We start from the raw sequence: 22,273 nt of genomic DNA, 5'->3' as shown, positions 1-22,273 counted from the left end.
CCTTCCCCCCAGCACTTCCTAATAATTCACTTGTGGTCGATTCGAGAGCCGTGTTGCGCAAGAAAAGAAAAATGACTGCAGCTTCAAGAAAGAGACCTTTAAAAAAAAAAGTTTAATGGTGAGGAAAAGCCGAAATACATCGATTTGTCAGTACATTGTGAAATATTTATGGACACCACCATGAAGAGAAAATAAAATAATAATAATAATATATATATTTTTTAAAATTCCACTCCCGCCAAAACACAACCCTTACAATGAAATCATGCAGCGTTTCAGATTAAAGTACCCCCGAAAGTGTCGTTTTAAACCAGAAATGTAATCCAAGTTGGATAATAAACTGTTTTATATATGAAATATGTTTGAGAACCAATACAAACCATTAAATCTTAATATGAATATGGACCAAAAAATATTGTAGTGGAAATCATTAGGATGTCTGTAATGGTTTCTATTGTTTTTATCAGCAGGGATATCACACCATAATAAACTTCTTCATAAACATTTAACAGATTTGAGAGTAGCCTAGTGTTTTTAATTATAAATAGATAGCCTTGATTTTTCCTCACCCTCATCCCTTACCCTTCAACCAAATAAAACCAAGGACAGATTTTTGAATTATCCAATATTGTCACATCATCGGATATCGTGCTATATAAAACATTACATATCAGCCCATATCTATTCCAAGGCACTTATCTTTGGTGATGACTCGATTTTGGCTCAATAATATACCATAAAACCAGAAAGAAATTCAAACTTTGGTAACCATCTATCAAAAAAGCATCCAAAAAGTGAACAATACAATCTTTTTTTTTTTTTTTAAATACATAGCATATAGTATTAACTGCTTAGACACAAATCTATCGGTAATCGGTATTACAGCACACTTTTAACTTTCCTACTAAATTTACTCTAGACGCACAAAAATGTTCTTGAATTCTTACGCACACTGCCTGCTTTAAGAATCATGTTTAAGCAACGGACAATTTTTAAGATTGGACTCTTAGCTTCTCTGCTGCGCTCAGGCTGGAGCCGTTCAGATCATAGTTAAGCACAGCCACTGTGGAGACAAGAGAGAAAACCGTGTTTAGATGAAGCAGATACAGTTCCATCGTATATACAGTGGTGCTTGAAAGTTTATAAATAAATGACCAAGTATTATATTTTTGTCTCGTTTGTTTAATTAGGTTCTCTTTATATACTTTTAGGACTTGTGTGAAAATCCGATGATGTTTTAGGTCATATTTATGCAGAGATGTAGAAAATTCTGAAGGGTTCACAAACTTTCAAACACCAGTGTGTGTGTGTGTACATATTATATTATATTATATTATATATATGTATGAAACATTAGGTAAACTAACCATTTGAAAGTCCATCTCTAAGAAACCGGTGTTGTGTGGATCCATCTTCTGGAAAACTCCTAAATAACAGGAAACAGAAACACAAGATATGGTCACAAGACTGTCCCAAATATTTAGTCCAGGAATGATTGACTAAAAAACTAAAAGAACATGGTGATTTGGACAGGAAAGGTAGATACTCTGCCACAAAAAAAGATAGTATCTATTGCACTATTGTGGCAGCTTCATGTAGTAACATCTTGCTCGCATTTCAGCCAGTTTGCTGTTAACATGCAGAAAATCTCTGCTAATTGCTCAATACATTCAACAAAGCCTGTAAATTGTTCAGTACAGGCTAACGTAAACAAGCTAGCTTAACAAGATAATAGCATTCGGGAAAACTCGCCAGACTTGTTATTCCCGTAGTTGTGGCTGTTCAGTAGTGTGTTTATGGTTGGCGTGGTATGCTAGCAGGTCGGGTTTTAACAGGGGTCATGTTATGGTAGTTGGCCATTCTGTAGGGTTTCTACAGCAGATATGTTGGTCCTGTGGTTATGGTAGTTTGCTCATTCCGTGTCACAGCATTTTCCACTCATCATTAGTGCTTTTACAGTGTGCTACTCCAGCAGTTATGGTAGTTTGATCATTCATTAGTGTTTTTATTGTAGTATATAATGTATATAATGTAGTTCACAATGGTTACAGTAGGAATGCCCATTCTGTAGAGTTCTATGGTAGGCATTTTTCTAGAAATTACTACAATTTGACCGTCTATTAGTGTTTTTCTGGTAGGCACGTTACTCTAGCAGTTTCGGTTGTTTGACCATTTGTTACCATACACTAATCTACTCTTCTTGCATTTATGGTATTTTAGTTTCTTGTAAGTGTTTCTACTGAAACTGTGTTATTCTAGCAGTTGGTAGTTTGACCATTAATTAGTGGTTTCTTTCTTTTTTTACAGTAGGCACTCTATTCTAGCACTTATTTTCGTTTGACCATTCATTAATATTGGTAGAGTAGATGTAGTTTTCTTGTACTTGTACATGGTAGTCTGCTCTCATATGTGTTTTGACTAAAGCTGTATTATTCTAGCAGTTGACCTTTCATTAGTATTTTTTCACAACTGCCATAGATTGCCTATTCGTCGGCGCTTTTGCAGTATTCAAGTTCCTCCTGCAGTACGCACGCTACTCCAGCAATTAGTGGTAGTTGGTAGTTTGTAGTACTTTTCTCATGTGATAAACAGAACGGTGACCGCTGCACTTGATGAGGTGTTATGTTATTGTTTGCTCATTTTTACAACATTAATGCTATGAATGGACATGAGTACTGGCATGTTGTTTTAGAGGCAGTACACAGATTAAATCTTTGCCTATTACATTAAAGACACCTTTAGAATGAAGCATGTGAACATCTGACCATCACACTCATACGTGCATGCTGAACATCCCATTCCAGTCATGTTGGAACATGTTCGGGCACCTTCATTCCGGAGAAGGGAAATCTTAAATGCTACAGCATGCAAAGTCATTCCAACTTTGGCGGCGACATTTTGGGAAAAACCCACATTTGGATGTGGTGGTCAGGTGTCCACATAGTTTTGGCCTTAAAGTGTATGTTGTTGTTATTTTTTTCTCCAGCTATGTAGAATTTACGACTACACTTACGGAACATCAGTTCCAATCGCATAAGGCAGCTCACAAAGTCATCAAAATCAATGGTGAGGTCAGTAACAGCGTAGCGGGCCACCAACAGCTGGAAGATGGTATCATTCAGACTAAATCCTATCAAAAACAAAAGACAGATTCAGAGATCTTATAGGCAAAATTCACTCCATATTCATGACAGAAATATGAGAATATATTCAAAACACTGTGATAATGTGTAGGAGTATAATGGTATAACATGTCAAACAAAGAACTTCCAGATACACTTGGATGAATTAACCCATAGGCTAATATTAAAACATCAAAACACCATTTCGTGCATTCTGGTATTTCATGTTTTTGCCTACTCACAACACTGTATTGCTGTGAGAAGTAGTAGACAGAGTTGTGAGTGTATATCAGATGAGTCTGTGAATAGAGGTCTTGTGACTGATGTGACACGAGGTCTGACTTACCAGCTTTCGCCAATGCCCCACGAAGCTCTGTTGTGCTTATATTCCCGGAGTTATCCATGTCATTTTCCTTATAGATGTTCTACACCAACCATAAGAAAATACTAATTACAACTTAAGCTTTGAAATCTGCAATCATCATCCAGGAAAATTCAAACTTTGGTGCTTGGACCCCTAAATATAGCCGCAAGCAGCGATCATCGGGGTCCAAGCACCTTCAGCAAATATCACCCCTAGTGGCCAGTTCTTGCCAAGTTACTTTGAACAATAAATTGTTGGTACATTATTATGGTAGTTTGACGATTTATTAGGGTTTTATCAAGATGTACGTTCGTTATTTTTATTTATTATTATTTTTTTAACATTAGACATTCCCATAGTTATGGTAGTTTGCCCATTCTGTTGTGCTTTTATGGTAGGCATGCTATTCTGGCAACTACAGTAGTTTGACCATTTGTTCATGCTTTCTTTCCTAATGGTATCAGAGATGGTAGTTTGAAGAGGTGTCATTCCAGTCTTATAGGTAGTTCATGAGATTCATTACTGTTTTAATGATGATGTGTCACTCTAGCAGAGATGCTAGATTGGCCATTAATTAGTGTTTTCATGTTTTCTCTAATTTCATTAATTAGAGTAGGCATGCATCTCCAACAGTTATGGTAGTTTGATCATTCGTTAGTGTGTTACTGTAGTTAGTTTGCTCATTCTGTATTTACTCATTAAGGGGTAGTTGCTCGTTCAGTAGCGTTAATGCTAGGCATGCTATGCTAGCAGTAATGGTAGTTTGACCAGTCTGTTGGATTTTTCCTTATAATTAGTTATTCTAGCAAATACTTTTCGGTAGTCGTGTTATTTCCGCAGTATGCATGCTACTCCGAAAGTTACAGTAGTTTACACTCTCATGTGCTATAATAACAGAGGGTTTTTTTTTTTTTTTGGTAGACCAACACCTCGTTAAAAACACCAATATATTGGAGCAATGTATGTTTCATTTAATGTTTCATGTTTCAATGTTTCATAATCATTTTTATTGATTATTGTCTGGAAAATATGATACATTTCAAAATAATGTATGTATATAAACAATATACTGGTCACCATTAACTAAATGTTAAAAAACTGCACTCTGTTCAGACTCTTGCGAGACTAAAATAACCCATGAGCATTGATCTTAGGTTCCTACCATGTATCTCTGCACTTTCTTCCACAACGTAGCGAACTCGCCCAAGCCAAGCTTTCCATTGCCGCTGTCCTGAGTGCCAGTCAAGGGAAATATTCAAAATGGCGGACGATTACTTCAGACTAGCTCATTATCAAGGTGTGTATTTTGTCGAAATTAAAAAATATTGAGTGCGTTAACATGAGGATACATCCATGATGTTGACCATGGTGCGACATGTGTCCAAGGAGAAGCCGTCTGTCTTAATGTCAGTTCCTTGAAAATCAAAAGACAATCCAGTAAGACAAAGTCCGCCTATATTACGGTGAGCTCAGCAGGTTAATAAAAGCATACGTACGTTTTGCGACAACTTTGTTCAGTATTGATCTGAGCTCCACAGCAGAGATCTCCATGTCCTGAGAAGAGACAGATGGGTGATTTCAACAGGAAAGTCTTCATTAATATCAAAGCTATACTGTGCATGAACAAAATCTGAGCCGTAAACTAAGATGCTCATGAAGAATCGAATTGCATATTTTTGAGAAATAGCTGAAGCTCTGCACGTACAGCTCCTGCCAGTTTCATGAACAGGCTCCTGAAGCTTCCCTCTACTTCACTATCGGACACGGTTTCCTGGAAAAAGGAAGGTTCAGCCGTATTTATAGCCACGGAAAGAATTTCCGCCAGATGTTGTGACGTCATCAAAAAATAACATTCTTTATAATAAAAAAATCATTCTAAAACTAAACTCACGTCTTCTAATTTAGCATCGACAGGATCATCGCAGCGCCTGTGAAGGGAAAAGACGTATATACACATTACATCAACTTTCCTGAATAATTATTACTTTATTACTCATTTATTCATTCATTCTTTAATTTAGTCAGCAATTCCTTGTTTCTTCCATTCGTTATCTCATTCTTTCTTTCTTTTTCATTCATGCACTCATTCATTCATTCATTCACATATTCCTTGGTGCATTTGTTCGTTCTTTTGTCCTGTCTTTCTTCTATTCATGCTTTTGTTTTTCCAACTTTCATTTCTTCTTTTGATTCCAATGAATTCCCAATCATTGATTCACGAACTCATTCATTCATTTATCCATTCATTCTTTTTCCCCCCCGTCTTTCGTCCATTCATTGTCTTTTTTCATTCTTTCATCATTTCTTTCTCATTCATTAATTCATCCTTCACCATTTCTCCCATTCATTATTTCATTCATTCTTTCTCTTTCAGTCATTGTTCTGTCTTTCTTCCATTCATGCTTTCATTTATTCTTTCTTCTTCAATTGTTTCTCATTCATTCTTTCATTTAGTCATCAATTCTTTGTTTCTTCCATTCATTATCTCATTCTTTCTTTCTTTTTCATTCATGCACTCATTCATCCATTCATTCATTCATGTATTCCTTTGTGCATTTATTCATTCTTTTGTCCTGTCTTCCTTGTATTTCTGCTTTCATTTTTCCGACTTTCATTTTTTCCTTTCCTTTCAATCACTTCCGAATCATTAATTCACGAATTCATTCATTCACCCATTCATTCTTTTTCTTCCGTCTTTCTTCCATTCATTGTCTTTTTTTCTTTTTCAATTCTTTCTCATTCATTAATTCATCATTCATTGTTCCTCTCATTCATAATTTCATTTTTTCTTTCTCTTTCATTTGTTCATTCATTCATTCATTGCTGCATTCATTCACCATTCCGTCTTTCTTCCGTTCATGCTTTCATTTATGCTTTCTTCTTGTCGTTCTTTCATTTTTCCCTTCCATTTCACTTATTTCCAAATCAGTCATTCATTCTTCCCTTCACTCTTTCTTTCTTTTTCCTTCACTCATTCACTTCAATTAATAGATTCATTCTTTTGTGAAATCAATAATAAATATTTCTTTATCCGCCTGTCCATATAAATGAATTATGTGTGCTATCCTGAGGACTTGTACACACTGCTTCCGTTTCATGCCTTTTATGGAGTTCGGTGGGCGTGGCTAAATGTAAATCAGCAGCGAAGTGAATGCGCTTGATGATTTACAACTGACTGGCATTCATCAAAAGAATGTTTTGAAATGTATTAGTGTAGTGATGATCGTAGTCTGTGAAAGAGGATTTAAAACGGTTACTGTGTTTCGGTCTGCTTCTCAGAGAAGACGCGCAGGCAGAAGTCGCCATCCAAGTGGGGTTCGAAGGTGGAGGGAACGACGAGGTATTCGCCGGCTGGCAGCTTGAACCGGGTGCTGACCTCGCGCAGGTTGATGAAGGTCTCGGAGCGAGCTGTTTGCGCGTGCGTCAGGAAAAAGTTCTTGTCCAGGTGCAAGTTCGTCTGGCCTTGGAACTGGTGGAAGGATAGAGCCGATCAGAACGGCAGGAAACACACACACACACAAAAAAAACGCACTGTATGTATGAAAGGCGCGACATAAATAATAGTTGGTTATTAAATTATTTGTGCGCTTACCTGGGAAGGCACCTGTGGAAATGCAGAAAATAAAAACGTGTCAAATTAACATGAACAAGTCAGCGTTTCATACACAACACTTTTTATTTCTATACTGTAAAATATTCATATCTGCATCATATTCAAAACTCAGAAACGATGCATCCTCAGTCATCATCACAACACACTATAACTAACTATACAGCAAGGTCACTCCAAACACTGGGGGAAAACGTCCTTGCACGTTTGATGAACCATTTCCTTTTCTTCAATAAGAATATCAACCAACCCTCCTTACTCAGTCCCAAAAACACACATCCTCCACGCTCTTTCCTCATTTCCTCTATCCAGCTCTTCAAGCTGTTCTTCTCAGATCTATTTTTTACTTCCTAATTCATTGTCATACAGTAGTGTGTTGCTTAGGCTCAAGGCCAAACCACAGCTCATTCAGTGCTCACCATGATATTACATGATATTATACAGTATAACCAGGGTCTTTACGAGAAAAAAACAACAACACAATTTGTATATTAATGGTGCTACATATATATATACAGTATATATATATATATATATATATATATATATATATATATATATATATATATATATACACACACACACACACACATATATGCAGTTGTGCCCAAAAGTAGATACATCAAGAGCCAAGGGGGTGATCGGTGTAAATTGTTATTATTTTGTTTAAAGATCTTTTTTTTTTCATTTAGTCCTGCCCTTCAGACACTAAATAAGGTATTTACATGTCTTCCAGAAGACAAAATTCTAACAATTTACACCCATCATCCTGTTCACAGTATTAAGAATTTGCAGATTCTGCAAGGGGTATGCAAACTTTTGGGCACATACACTCCAGGATCGTGATTTAAAAGAGACACATCAGAACCGGGCCTCTTCCTCTGACCTCGTAGATGGCGTAGCCGATGGTGTGCATGTCCCCTCCCTCCTTTCTTAAACGGCGCCGGTTCTTCTGGATCAGACCCACTAAGAGGCTGCAGCCCTTCTCGTTGTCATTCGGGTCGTCGTCCTCTTCGTTCACCTTCATGACAAACTGCGGGTTCATCCAGAACGTTTCTGCAAAAGGGAACCGAGTGGAAATTCAGAAACAACAACAAGCTCACTGGGCAATTCTTGAAATATTGTCGGTTGCCATGGTTTCCTTGGTAGTGCAAATCAGACATTGGCAGATTCACGGTCAGGACCAAAAAAAACGAGGGATAATGTTACATGGTTGGGGGAAAAAAAGAAGAAGTATACCCGTCCCTCACTCTCTCATCAACATTAAAACTCTGCCCCACCTTTCCACATCACTTGCCCCCGCCCACTTCACTGTAAAACGAATAACTTCCTGCCGCTTTGTCTTTTTTGCTGGTGGTGTGGACATTGTCGACTCACTCTCGACTAACACGTCATCTGACATTAGTTTCGCGGTAAACATATCCCCCACGTCCTCTTCAGAACAAAGTCACACCTAAATCCTGTCTAGCAGGTCGGTTGAAAAACGATCGAACGAGCTGAAATTGTGCTTACGAGCATGATTCCTGCAGCCTCCAGCTGTGGAGCCCCTCCTCCAGTTCCCGCTATAGTTTTTCACGCTCCATGGCTTGACCTGGTCGCTAGTGACGGCGTCTGGCGTCAGGGTGCAGATCTCGATACGCGAGTACTGCCGCTGGAACTCGGAAAACGACATCCTATGCGCAAACATACAACACGACTCAGACTTACTCAGAGATGATATATATATATATCATAGTTTCAAATCCATTAGTCTGGTTATTATTTTATTTAAAAAAAAAACAACCATGATTAAACATTTTAAAATCATATTTATTGGATAGTTAGCATTTAAATAAAATAAAAAAAAGTAAAAAAAAAATTCAATTTAGAAATGAATTACAGTTATAGTAGATCGAATTTACAATTAAAAAAAAATTTAATATAGTGTCTCAAAATGATTAGTCTAATATATTGTTTCATGTTTAATCAGAATATGTTTATATATACGATTTTCAGCACTCCTTATTATAACAATTGTACGTTTTTAAGATTTGATTTTTAGCATTACCAAAACTCTCCGTCTTCCGCGTTGGCGTTCGGCCGCTCCGAAGGATCCACAGAGTTCCACTCAGATGAGCTGCAATATCAAGAATAAAGCATTCGTGTAGTCATGTATTCGTTAAAAAAATAAATTGTTAAGACTATAACAATGTCTTGCCAAAAGCCAATGCGTATGAATAGCGACTAGACTTGATACTGGTTTGGAAAGGGTTTGTTATTATGTACCAACATTTGTCATTTAAAATTTCCTGCACACTTGTAAGCCGTAATAAACTGGACGAGAGTGTGTGTCGGTTGTATGTGTGTGGTGTGTGTTACCCATCACTCCAGGCTCCAGTCCACTCCACCTGACCCCACGGGTTCCTCATGCGCACCAGCTTCTCCAGACCACCACGGTAATTGACCTTAATGCAAAACACAACACACAGGGTAACGGCTCTCACACACAACTAAAAGCAGAATGTGAAACTCTGATATGTATATACATATATATACATATATATATATATATACATATATATATATATATATATATATATATATATATATATATATATATATATACAACATATATATATATATAATTATTATTTTATCATTTTGTGTGTGTGTGTGTGTGTGTGTATACATATATATATATATATATATGTATATATATATATATATATATATATATATATATATATATATATATATATACAACATATATATATATATAATTATTATTTTATCATTTATAATTATTATTTTATCATTTTGTTTGTACCTCGACAGCCCCTGTCAGCGAGTAGGCGTGTCCCTTCACCAATTTCTGCCGAGTGATGGCCTCTGAATCAGCAGCACTCGTGATCTACACACACATCGCACATGAATAGCTCGTGAAATGTTGATTAAAAAATAAATAAAGAGAGAGAGAGAGAGAGAGAGAAAAGAGTGTGTATGAACAGTGCTCACGTCTATGGAGCAGCCGAGCAGCGCTCCAGATGCCAGAGCTTTCTGGATGATCTGGAACATGTTCGCCGGCGCTTTCCTCAGCTCGTACTGCTCGGCAATTCCGCCGGTGAAATCCTCAAAGCCCTCGGTGGTGGAGCCTCCAGACAGAGCCTCGTACGAGCCGTTCACCCTGCAGGGAGTTAGGAAAGAATTAGCAAATGAAGTAGCTGATAATTAACAACAACAACAACAAATGTTTACACGCACATAATTCAATTCCTCAAGCCATTAAGTATAATTGGTCATGATTCCCCCTTGAAGCAGCGTGCTCTAAGCGCGAATGCGCGAGCACCTGCTTTTCCATTGTTGACAGTAGTGACATCTGGACATGTGTGTTTTGTTTATGTTTCTGTCATGTCCCTTCCCTGTTCTGTCATTGGCTGGGATTTCACGTGTGTCTGTATTGCCCTCAGCTGCTAGCAGTTTAGACGCTGATCATGTCCACATATATACCGCGCACCTCCCAGCACACGGCGCGGAAGATTATCATAGAGTTTGATTAGTTCGTTTAGTAGTCATAGTCACGTTTCATGTTTAGAGTTAGTTCACGCTGGGTTATCCGCTCCCAGTTCCTCGTCATAGTTCATGTTTCTCGTTTTGTTTATTGACCCTGTTTTCCGTGACCACGACCTTGATTCATGTTTAACCCTGTGTATGCCTGTTTGCCGATCACCTGACCTTCGCCTGTTTTGGATTACATTTTTGGATCACGTTTTGGATTTGTCTGCCTGTCTCTCTATTAAAATAAACACTGTTCATACTGCACTTGCATCCGTCCTATCTCCGCTCCGTCACGATACGTGACAGAATCTTCCGCCATAACATGGATGCAGCAGGAGGACAGGGGCGACATCACGCTACAATGGGAGTAGCAGGACAATACCTTATCGGGAAACGTTCCGATTACTGGCCGCATTTCTTGTCCGTGCAGTTCCTTCAGCAGTACGCCATTGAACTGCCGCCAGAGACAGCGGGATTGGGGAGCTACCCGCTGGAGTTCCTCTTCAGCTGCCAGGAATATTTCTGCAGCCTGGCGTATCCCAAGCCTACTAAAAGACAGTGGATCCGGTTCTTGGTGTCCAGGTTTTGTGGTCCGGCCCGTGATTGGGCGGAGCAGCTGGTGAGCACTGGGTCCTCTGCCCTCCAGGATGTCACTCAATTTGCAGAACTTTTTATGGAGGAGTTCAAGCAACCAGGGCAGCTTCATGGTCTGGATTTACTGGGGTGGAGAGTCAATGGACAGCCCCAGCCTGACCTGCCCTTTAACCTCTATTATGAGGGAATTGACAGGTCAGCCTCCACCGATCCGCTTCAGTTTCCAGCCAACGTGGAGGAGGTGGCACCGACGTGCATGTCTGAGGGCTGCAGGAGGGAGACCAAGCTACAATGCCCTACCTGCGAAAAACTGGGTCTCCAGGAAGCATTCTACTGCTCTCATGAATGCTTCAAGAGCAGCTGGCGGGAGCATAAGAAACTCCACCGGAGAGCCCGTGCAGAGATCCAGCCCGGGGTCAACAGGGTGACCTCGGAGCGCCTGTCGGAGGTCTCGGCACCTGAGCCCCAGCCGGAGGTGAACCTGGCGACCTCAGAGCTTGAACCTGAGACCCACGAGGTGGGCTCACCTGCCGAGCTCCAGCTAGAGGTCAACAAGGAGGCTCCAGCACCAGAGCTCAACCTTGAGGTCCAAGTCCAAGTCAAGTCTCAAGTCTCTGAAGTCCAAGTCAAGTCTCAAGTCCCTGAGGTCCAAGTCCAAGTCAAGTCTCCAGTCACTGAAGTCCAAGTCAAGTCTCAAGTCTCAGAAATCCAAGTCAAGTCTCCAGTCACTGAAGTACAAGTCAAGTCTCAAGTCTCGGAAATCCAAGTCAAGTCTGAAGTCCCTGAGGACCAAGTCCAAGTCAAGTCTCTAGTCTCTGAAATCCAAGTCAAGTCTCAAGTCCCGGAGGTCCAAGTCCAAGTCAAGTCTCAAGTCCCTGAGGTCCAAGTCCACGTCAAGTCTCAAGTCCCTGAGGTCCAAGTCAAGTCTCCAGTCTCTGAAGTCCAAGTCAAGTCTCAAGTTCCTGATGTCACGTCCAAGCCTACCGACCCAGTCGCCCAAGTTCAGCCCACGCCCAAGTCTACCGACCCGGTCGCCCAAGTTCAGCCCACGCCCAAGTCTACCGACCCGGTCGCCCAAGTTCAGCCCACGCCCAAGTCTACCGACCCGGTCGCTCAAGTTCAGCCCACGCCCAAGTCTACCGACCTGGTCACCCAGGTTCAGTCCACGCCCAAGTCTACCGACCCGGTCGCCCAAGTTCATCCCATGCCCAAGACTACCGACAAGACCACCCAAGTTCTGCCAAAGCCAGAGTCTGCTGACACGCACAGCCAAGTTCTGCTCACGTCCATGTCTGCTGACATGCACAACCAAGTGTCTGTTGAAACAAACAACCAAGCTCTGCTCGTGTTCCCATCTGATGACCCAACCAACCAAGTTATGTTCACGCCCGAGTGTGCTGACACACACAGCCAAGTTCTGCTCACGCCCGAATCTGCTGACACGCACAGCCAAGTTATGTTCACGCCCAAGTCAGCTGACGGGGACAACCAAGCTCTGCTCACGTCCACGTCTGCTGACATGCACAACCAAGTGTCTGTTGACACGGACAACCAAGCTCTGCTCACATCCCAATCGGCTGACATGACCAGCCAAGTTCAGCTTGCAGGCTCCGCTGAGTACGTCGCTCTGCCTTCCTGCTCAGCCGAGGACGTCGCTCTGCCTTCCTGTTCAGCTGAGGACGTCGCTCTGCCTTCCAGTTCAGCCGGGGACGTCGCTCCGCTTTCATGCTCCGACGAGGACGTCGCCCTGCTTCCCTGCTCTGCTGAGTACAGCGCTCTGTTTCCCTGTTCAGCCGAGGACGTCGCTCTGCTTTCCTGCTCCGCCGAGGACGTCGCTCTGCCTTCATGCTCCGCTGAGGACTTCCCTCAGCCCACCTGCCCTGCTGTGAATGTCGCTCCGCTTTCATGCTCAGCTGAGGTCGTCGCTCAGCCTCCCTGTTCAGCTGAGGTCGTCATTCAGTCTCCCTGCTCGGCTGAGGTCGTCGCTCAGCCTTCCTGCTCCATGGCGAACATCGTTCCCCCCTCCTGCTTCGAGGGGACCCACGCTCCTCTCCCTGGCCTTACAGGGGACTTCGCTCCACTTTCCTGCTCCGCCGAGGACTTCGCTCAGCCTGTCTGCCCGGCTGTGGTTGTCGCTCTGCCTACCTGTTCAGCCGGGGACGTCGCCCTGCTTCCCTGCTCTGCTGAGTACAGCGCTCTGTTTCCCTGTTCAGCCGAGGACGTCGCTTTGCTTTCCTGCTCTGCCGAGGACGTCGCTCTGCCTTCATGCTCCGCCGAGGACTTCGCTCAGCCTGCCTGCCCGGCTGTGGTCATCGCTCCGCTTTCATGCTCTGCCGGGGACTTCTCTCAGCCTGTCTGCCCGGCTGTGGTCGTTACTCTGCCTCCCTGTTCAGCCAGGGACGTCGCTCCGCTTCCCTGCGCCGCCAAGAACACCGTGCGGTTTCCTGGCTCTGCTTGGGACATTCAGCCCAGGGGGCTGGGGCCGCCAATGAAATGGGATGACTCATGGCACTCCGGGAGGAGTGCCTTTGGGGGGGGGTTCTGTCATGATTCCCCCTTGAAGCAGCGTGCTCTAAGCGCGAATGCGCGAGCACCTGCTTTTCCATTGTTGACCGTAGTGACATCTGGACACGTGTGTTTTGTTTATGTTTCTGTCATGTCTCTTCCCTGTTCTGTCATTGGCTGGGATTTCACGTGTGTCTGTATTGCCCTCAGCTGCTAGCAGTTTAGACGCTGATCATGTCTACATATATACCGCGCGCCTCCCAGCACATGGCGCGGAAGATTATCATAGAGTTAGATTAGTTCGTTTAGTAGTCATAGTCACGTTCCATGTTTAGAGTTAGTTCACGCTGGATTATCCGCTCCCAGTTCCTCGTCATAGTTCATGTTTCTCGTTTTGTTTATCGACCCTGTTTTCCGTGACCACGACCTTGATTCATGTTTAACCCTGTGTATGCCTGTTTGCCAATCGCCTGACCTTCGCCTGTTTTGGATTATGTTTTTGGATCACGTTTTGGATTTGTCTGCCTGTCTCTCTTTTAAAATAAACACTGTTCATACTGCACTTGCATCCGTCCTATCTCCGCTCCGTCACGATGCGTGACATAATTAAAGCCAATGAATCTTATTTAACTGTGCACCCATCGTCAGAGGATGCTATAGATACTACTAGCACTACTACTACTACTACTAATAATAATAATAATAAGTAGAACAAGCATAAACCACACCTCCATTTATAGACCAAACCCCCATTTTTTGACCAAAGACACCACTTGGATTCTGGAGGCATCTGGATGACCATCCAAGTGGTGTCTTAAGTTGGCCTAAAGCAAAAGTAGCTGCTACCAGAAGCAAATGTTTCACATCACACATCCTTTCCGCTTCGGAGAACTGACTCTCCTGTCAATTTTTGGTAGACCCAAAGCCATTCAGAACTGGAGACTGATAATCCTGTTTTAGAACCAGAGATTCTGAGCACAGTCTGGATAAAAGCTGAAGTAGTGCTAAGAAGCAAAGACGCCCTTACTTAGCGTAGGCCTTTTCCAGTAGGGCGCTCCAAAACTCGTTGCCTTCTGCCGAGTGGACAAACAGCAGCTTTCCATCCTTCGTGGGTAGCCGATCGTCGATGACGACGTCCACCCACTCGCCAAACTGCCAGAACTAAAGAATGGAAGGAAGGGTGTGTTTTTAAACACGACGTCTTAAAAATGAAAATCTGAGCCCTACAAGATCGAATCAAATGCTGGCATAGAGAGTAAAACATTTCTCTGCTCCTTTAACCGTAAATTCCATCCAACCACTTTCTCTTTGAAGACAAGAGGACATCTCGGCCAGACATTATGGGATGTCTTAAATACATTGACGGTGGATAAAACAACACCATTGTTGTTGTATACAAAATATTTACTGGACCAAAAAGAGATTGGTTTAAATGAACACCTCAAAGTGGAAGATTCCGGCATAGCCAGATTCGAAATCCTGGCCGCTGGGGATCACCCTGGCCATCACATCGTGGTTCAGCGTGAGAGAGGCGATGGCCGCCAAGAGCCAGCAGTCCCCTGAGAGAGAGAAAAAGAAAAACCTCAAAACTCAAATGGTTCAAACTGCATGTATATATTTATACAATATATTGCAATATTCAGCACCTGTGATATATTACAATATCACCACTGCACCATACAATATCACCACTGGACCATTGTCCAATTTTCTAAGCAGCCTAATGACATCTGTCTTCTGAGGTTCTGTAGTTTTGGACTAGGAAACATAACGAGTATTTGGGACAGGCAATCCTGTAACTTCCAGTTATACCAGTTTTTTAAAAAAAACCATGATGGACATAACTCAATAATGTCCAATAATGTTTTATCAAAGCAGTATTTTTTTTTTTTAAAGCAGAGCATTATCATGAAAATACAAAAGATTAAGCAATTCTTGTAAGGTTATAACTGTAGTATATGTGTATAATTATATCATTGAAATGGTAATATAATGACAGGGATAATAATAATAATAATAATAATAATAATAATAATAATAATAATAACAATAATAATAATAACAATGAGAAAAAGAAGAAATATAGAAACAAGAGTGAGCTGTGGGGTCCAAGCACCCTTTGCAAATAGAGTCCCCAAGTGGCCAGGTGTTGTCAAGTTACACAGAACTCAAATGAGACCATAGATGTTTTGTGATGGGAGTTCAGTGCTAACCTTGCGAAATGCCTGGTCAAAGCTGATGGTGCACAGCAAAATCACCAGTGTTGAATTCACACCCTACAGTGTTTATATAAGTCCATTAGACTCAAATAAACACTCTGGGTGTTAATTCAACACTAGGGATTTTACTGTGTGGCCATGTTTTGTAAACAACTCAGCCATCATTAGAAATCCAACTGCAGATTAGCACAACAATGCGGTGCACCAGATTTCAGCTCGATCAGACTGCGCTATTTTAACATAACTCCGCCCCTCAAACTTTGTAGATGGTCTCTGAAACTTCTATACATCATTTTTCATGCATCAATGCAATTTCTTTTTTTTTATTTTGCAATCAATCATGTGCTACAAGTGTTTGAGTAAATTACACTCCACCCAGCAAGGACTGGTTGCTGTGTGGTGGCCACATTGCTTTTAGATCACTATTCGAATTTCAGATTGGACCGAGAATTTCAACGCCAACTCTGTGAATGTAGTTTTCATATATTTATGCATCTCAGTAGGTGGAGCTAAATGGTCCAAATTGCAAATTCGTTCCCGGTAACTTAACGAAAAATTCTCATTGTTCTCAAGATCTGCGCCAAACGACAAATGGTGGATTCTGAAGACGCTCTTGCGGCAGAATCGTTATTGCTGTTACAAAAAGCTCCGACACTGGAGACTCCTTCCGTAAAATGTTAAATAGATATCTCCCTACAGAAAACGCCACCATATAGACAAATATACATTTTACTGTGTTAAACGACATCACGCTTTTTAAAAATCCGTTTACTAGTCTTAGATACCGTACGAGTCCCTGTGAACGAGCTGTTACCATAGTAACACATTAATACAAACATATGATCTGAATTACTGCTGGCGTTATTGTCAGAACTGTTTTTTATAGAAATCGACACCTTCTGACCAATTAGAATGGAGAATTCGTTATGTGAGCACTTCTGGAATGCTGACGGGCCACGCTGTGCATGTGGAATGCAAGTTCAAACTCCTTCAAACTTCAAAAACATCGGCACATGTCACTTAAAGAAGCAGATTTGCAGAGACGACAATGCATCGTTACGTAATGGCTCGGAGTTTTCGGCTCAGTAACTTGGCACAAATCCAGAGGGAAACCTGAACATGCAGAGGGAAACCTGAACATGCACAGACACACATTCTTCAGATGGACAAGTTTTGACACGCAGCAGTACCACAGAGTTGTCAGGCCGTCAAACGTTACAGCAGACTTTCCTGTCTATGGTATTCAGTCTACTCCTGATGAACAATTTTCCCCGTAATCGTTATGGACTTTAATTTGAAATTGAACACACCCGAGCATAGGTGGAACGTCCACGCCTGTTAGTAATAAAAGGTTAGACTTTGTTTACGCCAAACTGTAGGTGTAAACGTACTGTAACGGAAAAATCCATCCTGAACGACGGGCACAATCGACGCTTTGTTATTAAATGCTGTTCAACTACCAGTGGAGCCAATGGTCTTTCGCAGCCCTCGCTTCCTCTCGACCTAAAGACAGCAATGCGGCGGCGCTTTAGTCTTTTCATGTGTTCAGCCCGCTCGCCTCCTTATCTGTACGCTTTGCTCAAACAGATCAGCTTCAAAAGTTTCTGACTTTCATGCTTTAACGCCAGCGCACTCGTCACCTCGTAGATTGGGCGGCTATTGCACAGATGGTAGAGCGGGTTGTCCACTAATCGTAGAGTTGGTGGTTCGATTCCCGGCCCACATGCCGAAGTGTCCTTGGGCAAGACACTGAACCCCAAAGTTGGTCCCGATGGCAATCTAGCGTCTTGCATGGCAGCTCTGCTTCCGTTGGTATGTGTGTGTGAATGGGTGAATGAGACACAGTGTAAAGCTCTTTGGAACCGTTAAGGTTAAAAAAGCGCTTTATAAGTGCAGACCATTTACCATTTAGATCACTGACCAGCCGAGCAGACTCTCTGCTGGGAGTGCATTGCAGTATTTCGTGTCTCCGCTACTTCTGGTATGTTAATATGACACTGAATGTCGCTAGACAACGTTGAGCAAGAAAGGAACCGCTTTTCTTTTTAGGAGCTTACAGTGAAACCTGATCATTATCCCTTGTTTGAGATTGTTGACAATACCCCCCCTCCACCCCCACCCCAACCACTAACTTCTCACATTAATAATGGAAATACAACACCAACCAACAAATCACCAACAGAATCAATAAGCATGTTACAAATATATATATATATATATATATATATATATATATATATATATATATATATATATATATAAACATATCTAATGTGTTTACTTTTACAAATGTTTTTTTTTCCCGACTTTTGATCTTCAAGACACATTAGTCAGTCCGTACGGGATTTTGTGATTGTCGCGGTCCAAAAACTGCTTTATTTGGCGATAAACTTTTGTGGCGTTTAACATTTTAGTTATTTTCTTTTTTCTTTTTCCCGGAAACTGGCGAAATTCCAACCGCATGAAATTGTCTTTCACAGCGATGTTTGACCTTTTAGCTGTACTCGTGTTCGATGCACGTGAATCGAAGAGTGTTTTGGCTGAGCGCTGCATCGTGACATCGTCACGTGACGCATATGCGGCCGTCTTGAAAAATTGCGAGCTCCTCCGGCTATTGTTTGTGTCTGCGATCGCAAAAATCCTGGAAGGACCGATTAGTCAAGACGTTTTCATGCGATTATCCACATGCATCAAGACCAGCGACAACAAAACCATGTCTACTGTTAAAAAGCAGGTGAAAAGTGCTTCCAAATCCAATTAAAAATGAAGTGTGTAACATTTTATAGATAGTTCTATATTAGGAATTGTGCCACTTTAACCACGTAACGTAAACGCAGCCTAAGCAATCTGGGAAGAAAAGTCATTCTGGTCATTAGAATACTACGTCTGGAATTTTTGCCTGTTGCCAAAGGCAGTAAACGAATTACGGAGAAACGCCCCGAGCGCTCACGTCTCCCGGAGTCTACTTGTGCCGACCCGTTCGCGAACGATTCGTGTGCTTGGTAATTGGTAGTTTAATCTACAGCAAAAAGTGAACAGATGCATATACGGATGTGAGGGAAACACAAGACGGAATTAAAAACATGCAAATCATCATGCATGCCTGCACAGCCGGCTGTGGTTACGGAGTCACGCAGGCTGTTGCTTAGAGCTATTTGATCACGCTAAGGATTGTGGACTGTGTGCTTTCTCTTGCTTTTGTTTCCCACCGTGAATCGTATTTCAGTAGTTATTTTTGTGCACAATCACATGCCGAAAAATCGCACGTTAATACTCCGTATTGCAAAACGAGCCGTTTCAAGGCTTTACGCTCTCTGTTGTTAGGGTGTTTTTGCATTTGAATTGTGTACAACTTTAATCTTCTTGAGACAGACACCTACGCCAAAACATTTCAACTTGCTTAAATGTGATACACTGGATTTCATGATGTGTACCACAACTCAGTACTCTAGTACTACAAGTACTACTACAAGTACTACAAGTACTACTACAAGTACTACAAGTTAGGTCTGTTGAGTAGTGGATAAAATGACTGGATGGATGGTTTGTTTGTTTTTTTGCTAATTATTATTATTATTATTATTATTATTATTATTATTATTATTATTGTTATTATTATTATTTTACCACCCCAAAGTTGAATATTTTCCAATACAAGCAAGTGGTACTTTTTACTTGTTTAGAATTACAGTTACCGTCGTGGACGTATCATATCGTCCAAGAAACAAGTCTTGAAGAAAAATTACAGACTGCTACAAAAGCGCTGACACTGGAGACTCCTTCCAGACATGCTAAATAAACGTCTCCTAACAGAAAATTCACAGTATCAACATTTACACATACAAATCCTGTCTGACCAATCAGAATTAAACGCTTCTGCTGATGAATTTTTTTATTTTTTTTTCAAATCAACAAGTACACAATCAAACATTCCCTCCATGATTTCGAGATTTCTGGATCGCAGGAATGAACGGAAATCCAAGCAAACACTGCGATGTTCGGAGGCGCGTGCAATTTTCGAAATGACCGCAGATTTGGGCGGAGAAACGTCACGTGACGTCGTCACGACGCACGTTCCGCCTAAGCCCACTTCGATTCACGTGTGTCGAGCATGAGTCCAGCTAAAATATCTCGTTTACCAACAAACATCGCTGCGAAAGACCATGCAGGACAATTTTGTACAATTGCAATTTCGCCAAATTCAAGCCTTTTTGGACCGCGACCATCACAGGGTCTAGGGGGTCAATAAGCGGTTCTGGTATTTTAACTCAGCAATACAGAACCTCAACCACTGTTCCAACACTACACTGTGTCTAAATACTAAATATAAATGCAATTAAACTCATACATTTACAAAATGAGATTGGCACCCTGTCCAGGGTGTACCCCGCCTTGTGCCCCATGCTCCCTGGGTTGGCTCCAGGTCCCCTGTGACCCTGAAGGAAGGATAAGCGTTATAGAAGATGAATGGATGGATTTATTTACAAAACGATTCAATCCGTCACGGAGATCATTTGTTTTGGTATCGTCGGAACCGACTATTGGTCGGCGTTCAAATGTGTGATTCCCGAAATTGTGCCGTTCTCACCTGGCTTTTAATTAATGAACCAAATCTGTGATTCGAACAGTGTGTCTAGGAGGGCAATCCCTAATGCTTTGGTCATGACTCATGAGAGTCGATACTGCCTGTGCATCCAGAGACACACCCAGTTCTCCAGGTGATCCTTTATTCTCGCCATTTACACTCATCCGAACGAGAAAGTCAGATGCAGTTAAGGTTTAGCGCTTCCAAACGTCGACTTTTACACTCTGACGCTGCTCGGCTTTTCAGCCTCTGCATAAAATGAATAGCTAATTTTTTGGCATGCAGGAACGAGGAAGTTCCAAATGCCAAACTTTCGTGCTGTTAATTACTTACAGAGCCACTTCGTATAGGACACTTATAAATAAAAGTGCTGTTGAACCGGTTCAGGGAATTAACCACCAGGGACTCAGTGTGGTTAAAGAGAGGGAGCAACAACCGGCATATTTGTTTTAGTGTGTGTGTGTGTGGGGGGGGGGGGGGCATGAGTGAGAGAGAGAGAGAGAGAGAGAGAGAGAGAGAGAGAGAGAGTGAGTGAGAGAGAGAGAGAGTCATCACTTCCTGTTTCAGACATGTTGTGAACCAAAACAATACCACAGGCAACAGCATCTACAGTAAATTCAACATCAGTTGCTGTGCGACTTACCCAGAGCTCCTTGGCAGATATCGGTCCGCGTAGCTCCTCCGACGATGAACTGAGGTCTGGAGCACAGCTCCTGTTCAAACAAACAAACAAACAAACAAACAAAAGTAGATGTAGACACACCTTGAGCAATTATCCTGCCTTACAATGACTGCACTGGTGCTGGCAGAAGCTGACACCCATTTTTAACCGTCTGCCCGTTTATAAAGATTCATGCGTTCTAAAAAGTTTGATATCTTATTGAGATTTTGAGAAATAAGCTAATTATAGCCAAACAAACAAACAAACAAACAAGCAACCATGCAGAGTTTCTCAAAATACACACGACATCATATCTAATCTGACTTTCATTTATCGGTCAAGAAGAAAATGAGTGTCTGTTTCCACCAGCGTTGCAAAAAAAACAACAAAACAATCCAACACAAAAGTTTGTACCCCCTCATGCAAATAGGAGAAGATAAAGAAATAAACAGCATTTTACAGAAAAGAGTTAAGAAACATCTGAATGTTTATTTCTGAATGTGACAGATTGCACAATCTGCTCATGCATCACGATTTGGTCCCCCCCCCCCCCCCCCTCCACCCTAGAGTTTCTCAACAAGTTATTTTCCCATCCAAATTGGCTTCAGGATGTATCTCCACCTCCCCTCCCCTCTTTAATAAATCTGCATGGAAAATTTTTTCCAGCCTCCTCAAAGAAACATTGTCCTTGTTTCTTTCCGGTTTTGTTTTTTATTCAGCCCCACTTACTCCAGGTCTTTTCCATTGCACACCCCTGGTCTTGGAGGAATTGGGTCCGAGTTCCCGAAAGCCCAGGGACTCCGGCGCAGCTGGGAAGTAAGGATCACAGAACAGCTGACCCTGGTGCTGGCTCCGGAGCGCCTCGTAGTCCTGGTCCAGGTATTTATTGGCGTTCGCGTTGGTGCCGAAACCCGCAGCCCGGGCTCGCTTCTTGGCCAAAGTGGATGCGACTCCCGACATGTCTGAACCAGCTTCTCAGGAGGATCGGAGGAAAGTGCGCACAGAACTCACTGCGATTGCAGAAGTGAGTTTAAGGAAGTTTTGGGTTCTCCTCCCTGGGCGTGGTTTCATCTGTCATA

At 41.9% G+C, this 22,273-nt stretch overlaps 1 protein-coding gene across 1 annotated transcript; it reads right to left on the bottom strand.

The window, feature by feature from the left end:
- Positions 1-93: 93 nt before the first annotated feature.
- On the bottom strand, positions 94-22,235 carry LOC128602567 (calpain-2 catalytic subunit). The gene is made up of 21 exons (XM_053616447.1): positions 21,924-22,235; positions 21,177-21,246; positions 15,170-15,288; positions 14,757-14,890; positions 10,091-10,259; positions 9,903-9,986; positions 9,455-9,540; positions 9,144-9,212; positions 8,609-8,769; positions 7,983-8,152; positions 7,079-7,090; positions 6,744-6,955; positions 5,378-5,414; positions 5,192-5,257; positions 4,983-5,040; positions 4,836-4,900; positions 4,649-4,717; positions 3,469-3,547; positions 3,014-3,130; positions 1,368-1,426; positions 94-1,063 (listed from the first exon to the last, which is right to left on the bottom strand). Exons 1-21 carry the CDS (start codon positions 22,152-22,154, stop codon positions 1,040-1,042), a joined length of 2,091 nt encoding a protein of 696 aa, XP_053472422.1. The 5' UTR covers positions 22,155-22,235; the 3' UTR covers positions 94-1,039.
- Positions 22,236-22,273: the final 38 nt, after the last annotated feature.

The sequence above is a fragment of the Ictalurus furcatus genome, chromosome 27 (assembly GCF_023375685.1).
Source record: "Ictalurus furcatus strain D&B chromosome 27, Billie_1.0, whole genome shotgun sequence".
In the NCBI taxonomy this organism is placed as follows: domain Eukaryota; kingdom Metazoa; phylum Chordata; class Actinopteri; order Siluriformes; family Ictaluridae; genus Ictalurus; species Ictalurus furcatus.
This window is presented reverse-complemented; position numbering and strand designations above follow the sequence as displayed.

Excerpts from the sequence above, each read along its gene's own strand:
- LOC128602567 (XM_053616447.1), bottom strand. The coding sequence starts at position 22,154 with ATGTCGGGAGTCGCATCCACTTTGGCCAAGAAGCGAGCCCGGGCTGCG. Across the intron at positions 21,247-21,923 it reads TGCAATGGAAAAGACCTGGA|GAGCTGTGCTCCAGACCTCA; the intron begins GTAAGTGGGGCT and ends TTGTTTGAACAG. Across the intron at positions 9,213-9,454 it reads ACTGGAGCCTGGAGTGATGG|CTCATCTGAGTGGAACTCTG; the intron begins GTAACACACACC and ends TTGATATTGCAG.